This window comes from Triticum urartu, chromosome 4 (assembly GCF_003073215.2).
Source record: "Triticum urartu cultivar G1812 chromosome 4, Tu2.1, whole genome shotgun sequence".
Lineage (NCBI taxonomy): Eukaryota > Viridiplantae > Streptophyta > Magnoliopsida > Poales > Poaceae > Triticum > Triticum urartu.
Window position 1 is genome coordinate 81971431 of NC_053025.1, and position 8021 is coordinate 81979451.

General features: G+C 45.4%; 1 protein-coding gene across 1 annotated transcript; it reads left to right on the forward strand.

Annotated features, from left to right (window-relative positions):
* The first annotated feature begins 1187 nt into the window (after positions 1-1187).
* Positions 1188-5835, forward strand: LOC125550791 (protein NRT1/ PTR FAMILY 4.3-like). Its single transcript, XM_048713883.1, has 5 exons — positions 1188-1515; positions 1611-1828; positions 2264-2713; positions 4073-4206; positions 4581-5835. The coding sequence occupies exons 1-5, from the start codon at positions 1365-1367 to the stop codon at positions 5446-5448; spliced, it is 1821 nt and encodes a 606-aa protein (XP_048569840.1). The 5' UTR covers positions 1188-1364; the 3' UTR covers positions 5449-5835.
* The last annotated feature ends 2186 nt before the right edge of the window (positions 5836-8021 follow it).

Consider the following 8021-nt stretch of genomic DNA (forward strand, 5'->3'; position numbering starts at 1 on the left):
GGAAAAAAGGAAGATGCTCCCTCATCTCATCAGAGATGGCATTTTCCAGATTGTGGCTACTCAAAACTCGTATCGAAGAAGATTCATCCTTCATTTTTAAGAGAAAGCACCTCTTTTTTTACACAACCTTCTTAATCAGGCGGTCTCATCAAGCAGTGACAAAGAAAATGGTAAGCAATCATTATGCTTTTCATCCATTTTATTTATTGACAGTTTTTCGCATTTCCATGAGTAAGCACAAGTACACAATAGTTCAACCAGCAAAAATGTTTATAGGAATCGATGAAATTTGTGGCATACCAAAGTGGCCTGAAACCTCCATTTCTTTAAAGGATCGGATAGTATGGTTTGGAGAAAGTCCAAGTGTGTGCATCTGCTGGACACCACATACCGAGAACTCCACTACAAGTAAAAGAGAGTTGGTGCATGCTTGTAAGTCACAGCTCAACATCGAGATAATATTAGTACTTGATCTGGAGCAAGATCCGAATCCTTCTGAGTAGGCACTGTGTCAGCTGACCAGATCAAAATTATAAGAAGATAAGTAAAGAAGGAAGGTGCTTTCTCAGCATTTGGTTTATCTCTGATCAGATGGAGAGAAAATGCTTTAATTTCACATCAGATTCCTAATCAGGTGGTCTCCTCAAGCAGTGACAAACAAAATGGAGCGCTAGGTTTTTCATCTGTTTGCCGGAAATTTTCCACCTGTAAAAGGAAGACAGGGAGAAAAGGAAGATGCTTATTCACCTCATCAGAAATGGCCTTGGGTATATATTTTCAGATCGCCGGTACTCGTAGCTCGTATCGAATTAAATGCGCCCTCCATGTGGAAGGAAAAACATTTCCATTTGACATCAGATTCTTAATCAGGTTGTCTCCTCAAGCAGTGACAGTAATCAATCATTATGTTTTTAATCTACTTGTCGATGATTATTCGCATTTTCACCGGTAAGCACAGCTCTAGCTCGTATCGAATTAAATGCGCCCTCCATGTGGAAGGAAAAACATTTCCATTTCACATCAGATTCTTAATCAGGTTGTCTCCTCAAGCAGTGACAGTAACCAATCATTATGTTTTTAATCTATTTGTGGATGATTATTCCCATTTTCACCGGTAAGCACAGCACCGTGACAGTCGGCTCCCCGCTCCCGGGGGCCTTATAAATAACCGGCCAAGTTGCCTACAATTTACCAAGACACTCTGAACACGCAACACACTTTGGAGCTTGATAGTGAGTGTGCTCCAGCGAGTGACGCCGCCACAGCAAACTCTCTCGGCATACAAAACTAGTACCAGTAGTAAACAACAGAGCAGAGAAAGAATATAAGTTCTTTGGAGGGCCGGAGAGGTGACTGTAGGGGAAATGGATGTTGAGTCGTCGAGGCAACAAGGTCCCAAGGGGGACGCCAGCTCCAACTCCATGGCTGCGGCCTCCGAGGTCTCTGTGGACTGGAGGGGCAGGCCTTGCAGGCCTCAAAGGCATGGAGGCATGAAGGCTGCTGTGTTTGTCCTAGGTGTGCATCCATCCATCCATGCTTCTGTCTCCTTTCTTCTTGATTCACCATGTATGTTGATGTGCTCTGTTCTTGTCCTTTGATTGTTGGTGTAGGGATCCAGGCGTTCGAGATCATGGCGATCGCGGCGGTGGGGAACAACCTCATCACCTACGTGTTCAACGAGATGCACTTCCCGCTGTCCAAGTCGGCCAACATCGTCACCAACTTCATAGGCACCATGTTCCTCCTCTCCCTGCTCGGCGGCTTCCTCTCCGACTCCTACCTCGGCAGCTTCTGGACCATGCTCATCTTCGGCTTCGTCGAGCTCTCAGTAAGCTACCCACCGTAAAATCAGCAACAAAAAGGGTCATTTCTTTTGTTTTTCTACTATAAAACTATCAAAGGCACGGGAAAAAATTCAGGCAGCGAAAGGCTAGTGCGTGCGACTTTAAAGTTTTAACTGACAGAAAAATGAAAAGATTGTGGCGACAGACAGATGGGATTGGCATGTAACAAAAATGTTGGCAAGATAATAAGCAAGTAAAGGTGAAAGAAGATGGTGCCATTGTGGGAGCAAATCATGGCCGGCTGCAACTGCCGTCTAGTGCGCCTTCAGTGGGCGGCCGGCCAAGACATCAATCCACTCTTGCGAAAAGGAGGAAACTGAAAATTATATCTCTTTTTCCTTTGGTGCATCAATGGCTATTGGCTACCAGTCTACCACCAGGTTTTCTAAAGAGGATTGGCTTTTTTTGGCATTTTGCAGGGGTTTATACTGCTGGCGGTGCAGGCGCACCTGCCGCAGCTGCGCCCGCCGGCGTGCGACATGAAGGCGGCCGGGCAGTGCGAGGAGGTGGCCGGGGTGAAGGCCGGCATCTTCTTCGCCGCGCTCTACCTGGTGGCGCTGGGCAGCGGGTGCCTGAAGCCCAATATCATCGCCCACGGCGCCGACCAGTTCCGGCGGGATGGCGAGGATCAGGCCGTCGATGGCGGGAAGCGGCTCTCCAGCTACTTCAACGCGGCCTACTTCAGCTTCTGCGTGGGCGAGATGGTGGCGCTCACCGTGCTTGTCTGGGTGCAGACACGCTCCGGGATGGACGTCGGTTTCGGGGTCTCTGCCGCCGCCATGGCGGTCGGCCTTGTCAGCCTCGTCGCCGGCGTCTTCTTCTACCGGAACAAGCCACCGCAGGGCAGCATCTGCACGCCCATAGCAAAGGTACGTACGTCGTATCAACAGGGAGCAGTGCTCAGCCAAAGTTACCATGGGCATTCAATTTTTTTTAATCGAACCATTGCCCTTATTTACACAAAATAAATCTTTTGTGGACGTACACTGTGGACTGAAGTCTGCCCTCTTGGTCACAAATATCACGAAGAAATAGGCCATTTTTGTGCTACACAAGAATGAAAATATAAAGGGCCGGGTTTCGATTATGTGTGGAAAAACATTTCACTGAAGAAAAAGGTTATAAACATTAAAATGCTGAGATTAATTTTTGCACCCTTTTTGCATCCTGGATGCACAGCCCGAATTGTTGAGCATATTCCGGGCGCCTTTCCAAGCGCAAGAAATTTGCCCAAAACAATCAAATTTGTTCATGTTGGAATCCTCCTGAAAAGGGAATACTTTCCAAAGGGTTTAGTGGGATTTATTAAGTAGACTCCACAACGGCCAACGGCCCTAGCAATACGTATGTGCACTAGCTACATGTATATATAATATGTACTTAGGCACAGTATAAATGTGGGAAATATTTGGGTGAATAGGCATGTGTGTGTATCCAACATGTTTAAACAAGAAAAGCCTGACCATGTACGTATCATCATCATGATTCCTTGTTTAGAAAGCACTCCTGCTGAATCTGGCCTGATATGCTGCTTTAGGTGTAAAGAACCGCCGGCCAGTGATATTTAATCTACAAAACCTTGACCCAAAAGTCACACAACAAAAAGCTTTTCAAGAAAAATCATTTACAGAGAGAAGCAATTTGTTTAGTAAGATATGCTACATCTGAAATGAAATATTTTGCTTATTATCAATGTGGTGCGCACACGAATGGGTTCTTAATCAAGATCCCATAAAGCACACGAAACTCATATATTTGGCAAAAGTGGATGATATTCTAAATAACGTAAAACTCCATATATGTGGTGGTAAATATATTTGCCACATAATTTATATCACACACCTTTCCCTTTTTGGTGGGACAGGTTGACAAGGGCTAGTGGCACTTCTTTTGAGTGGGTCACAAAAACAGCCGCTCATATCTCCTATTGGAAGGTGCATGTGAATGTGATTATTAATCACAGAACTCGTAGGCCCATTCTGTTATGCTTGTGATGCATCAATCATGGAGGTGTGTGACATCGGTGACATGCATGCCCAAATGGGACACCACCTACCTAGCTTTCTTATTCTTGGAACCAACATTTACTTACAATCAATCTTTTGCAAGTTACATTTCTCCTTAAGCTCATGAAAATCCAACTAAAAGAATTCATGAAAATCACAACACCACACAGGCTAGGATAGTTATATTTTCCTTTGTCTGAAAATGAGAATCAATGTGTCTAGGTCTTCGTCGCCGCGGTAGCCAAGAGGAAGCAAGTGTGCCCATCGTCCAGGGCCACAGTGCAGGGCATGTCCTCCACGGGTGCACATGAGACGCGTCTCAACACCACCAACATCTGCCGCATCAATAAGTTCAGGTAATTAAGGATTTAATTTTACATAGACATGCACACATGATGGCCTCGGGCTGGCGTGTTTGCATGCCTTGTTCTATCGTTCAGTTTTTCTTACCAAATGGTCAATGCTGTTCTTCTATATATGAGAAGACAGAGCTCGTGTCGGTTGCTTGAAAAAAAAACACATGAGAAAGTCATTTGCAATATGTCGCTTTAAAAAATCTTGAAGAGGGCAAATCTAGAAGATTTATCGCCTAATTTTTGAATGGATTACAGGCTTCCCTTTTTTTGGGATAAATTCGCTCAGAATAAACTTCTCTGAAATTTTCTAGAATTTTGTACTGATTATTCTTGACAGAGCTCTCAGTTTCCTTCGTTTGCACGTTTTAATTTAGGTTCTTGGACAAAGCGTGCGTGAAGGCGCAGGACGGTGGCAGCAAAGAGAGCGAGTGGGGGCTGTGCACGGCGGCGGAGGTGGAGCAGGTGAAGGTGCTGCTGTGCGTGGTGCCCATCTTCGCGTGCACCATCGTCTTCAACACCATCCTCGCGCAGCTTCAGACCTTCTCCGTGCAGCAAGGGAGCGCCATGGACACCCGGCTCGCCGCCAACTTCCACGTCCCGCCGGCGTCGCTCCAGGCCATTCCCTATATCATGCTCATCGTCCTCGTCCCGGCCTACGAGGCCGTCTTCGTGCCCGCCGTGCGCCGCCTCACGGGGGTCGGCACGGGCATCACGCCGCTCCAGCGGATCGGGGTCGGCCTCTTCGCCGTCACCTTCTCCATGGTGGCCGCCGCGCTGGTCGAGGCCCGCCGCCGCCACTCGTCCGTCTCCGGAGACGGGCGAGCGCTGTCCATCTTCTGGGTCGCGCCGCAGTTCCTGGTGTTCGGGCTGTCGGAGATGTTCACGGCCGTGGGGCTCATCGAGTTCTTCTACAAGCAGTCGCTCTCCGGCATGCAGGCCTTCCTCACCTCCATGACCTACTGCTCCTACTCCTTCGGCTTCTACCTCAGCTCCGTGCTGGTGTCGCTCGTCAACAGGGTGACCTCGAGGAATGGCGGCAATGGCTGGCTCAGCAACAACGACCTCGACAAGGACAGGCTAGACCTCTTCTACTGGCTCCTGGCCGCGCTCAGCGTCCTCAACTTCTTCAACTTCCTCTTCTGGTCGAGGTGGTACTCCAACAGCGTCGAGACGGTGCAGGTTGCCGGAGTTGGAGGCGATGGTGGCAGCAGTGAGCAGGAGGATGAGAAGGGCTCTGCGTGATCAGTATGCATTATTAGTGGATTATTAATCAATTAACCTTAGTGTTTTTACCTTGTATTTATATCTATGGCTCTGCCTTGTATCGGAAGTAGTGTCTAGATGTGTGTATGGGTCTCATCAACTAATTAACGAAGTGTTGCACATGTGGTTAGTTATTAATTAGTCCTGGCTAGGTACAGTTTAAAGGGTGTGTAGTGTAATGGTGCAACACCTGCAGCATGAGCAGTTGTGGGTAGGGAACTAGGGACCAAGACATCAAGTAGCCGGTCCTGCATTAGATCAGCTCGCTATCATGTACTAAGAAGGCTGTGTAAATAGTAAATAATTGGCCAGAAAAAGGCACTAAGTTATCCTCTGCCACATGAACACGTGGTACGGTTATGCTGATCCGATTAATATTGTTTCGAGATACAATTTTTTTTCTTTGAGTAAAAGAGAGGCCGCCCTCTCGGATTTCATTTGTAGAAATCAAGGTCTTTGCTTTTAGAATGAAAACTACCCTACTTAAGCTACCAAAGTAGCCAACGTCCAGAGCATGTCTCCCGCAAAAAAAAAACATCCAGAACATGCCATACCATTTTTCTTTTACATTGTTGGGCTACGAAGAACCACAACACAGGGCCACGGATCATGCAAGATCCCCATACCACGGAGGCCAGTTTGAGACTGGAACCGCTTCAAAACCAACCAGATTCCAAACATAATTGACCAGGAGAACAACTAGAAATAAAGAAAAAGGTCTAGCGGCAAAGAGCAACCAACAGTTGCAAGGCAAGAACCCAAGAGGAGCAAAGTAGCAGTTCAGCTAGCCACCAATCTGAAGAACTTCACGCCTCCACCCTTGCGATGCCCCGTACACTTCACTTGTTATTCGCTTTATTATTTTTGCCCCCAGCATCAGCACATTTTACCGAGATACAATTTTGACCAACATCCGAGCACTAGTAGAAAAACTACTTTATGTGAGACAATTAATCCCGGTTTATAAATGAATCGGCACTAATGGTATCATTAGTCTCGGTTCGAACGGCTATGCATTAGTCCCGGTTCATTTGTGACCTATAGTACCGGTTGGTGGCTCCAACTGGTACCAAAGGGATGATGACCTTTAGTACGGGTTGGTGGCTCCAATCGGTACTAAAGACCCCCCTCCCCCCCTTTAGTACCGGTTGGAGCCACCAATCGGTATTAAAAATGGTGCGATGTCATCTGCAGTGCACAATGTTTAGTCCCACCTCGTTAGTTGAGAGGAGCTGATTGTAAGATTTTTTTTTTTGAAATTATACGCTACGTTCACCAACATTTTTGTATGTTATTCTATAAGCCCAAAGGGCATCATCTAATTTTTTAGACCAATTCTTCCGAGACCTATTGACAGTCTTTTATAAAATTAATTTTATTTCTTTATTGCTAAGTTCAACTTGACCACTAGACTGAGGATGATAAGGTGATGCAATTCTATAGTTAACATCATACTTGGCAACCATTTTACGGAAAGCACCATGAATAAAGTGCGAACCACCATCAATCATTAAATATCTAGGGACTCCAAATCTTGGAAAAATAACTTCCTTAAGCATTTTAATAGAGGTGTTGTGATCAACACTACTAGTTGGAATAGCTTCTACCCATTTAGTAACATAATCAACAACAACCAAAATATGTGTATATCCATTAGAGGAAGGAAAATGTCTCATGTAATCAAATCCCCAAACATCAAATGGTTCAACGGCAAGTGAATAATTCATAGGCATTTCTTGACGCTTACCGATATTACTTATTCTTTGGCATCCATCACAAGATAAGACGAACTTACGGGCATCCTTGAGGAGAGTAGGCCAATAAAATTCAGATTGCAATACCTTGTGATCAGTTCTGTCTCCAGCATGATGCCCTCCATAAGCTTCGGAGTGACATTTCCGTAGGATTTGTCCCTGTTCATGCTCAGGTACACAACATCTAATAATACCTGAAGGAAATATGCCCTAGAGGCAATAATAAAGTTGTTATTTATATTTCCTTATATCATGATAAATGTTTATTATTCATGCTAGAATTGTATTAACCGGAAACTTAGTACATGTGTGAATACATAGACAAACAGAGTGTCCCTAGTATGCCTCTACTTGACTAGCTCGTTAATCAAAGATGGTTAAGTTTCCTGACCATAGACATGTGTTGTCATTTGATGAACGGGATCACATCATTAGAGAATGATGTGATGGACAAGACCCATCCATTAGATTAGCATAATGATCGTTTAGTTTTATTCCTATTGCTTTCTTCATGACTTATACATGTTCCTCTGACTATGAGATTATGCAACTCCCGAATACCGGAGGAACACCTTGTGTTCTATCAAACATCACAACATAACTGGGTGATTATAAAGATGCTCTACAGGTGTCTCCGATGGTGTTTGTTGAGTTGGCATAGATCGAGATTAGGATTTGTCACTCCGTGTATCAGAGAGGTATCTCTGGGCCCTCTCGGTAATGCACATCACTATGAGCCTTGCAAGCAATGTGTCTAATGAGTTAGTCATGGGATGATGCATTACCGAACGAGTAAAG

Coding starts and splice junctions, on each gene's coding strand:
- LOC125550791 (XM_048713883.1), top strand. CDS start 1,365: ATGGATGTTGAGTCGTCGAGGCAACAAGGTCCCAAGGGGGACGCCAGC. Junction 1,516..1,610: donor GGCTGCTGTGTTTGTCCTAG/GTGTGCATCCAT, acceptor TTGTTGGTGTAG/GGATCCAGGCGTTCGAGATC. Junction 1,829..2,263: donor TCGGCTTCGTCGAGCTCTCA/GTAAGCTACCCA, acceptor GGCATTTTGCAG/GGGTTTATACTGCTGGCGGT.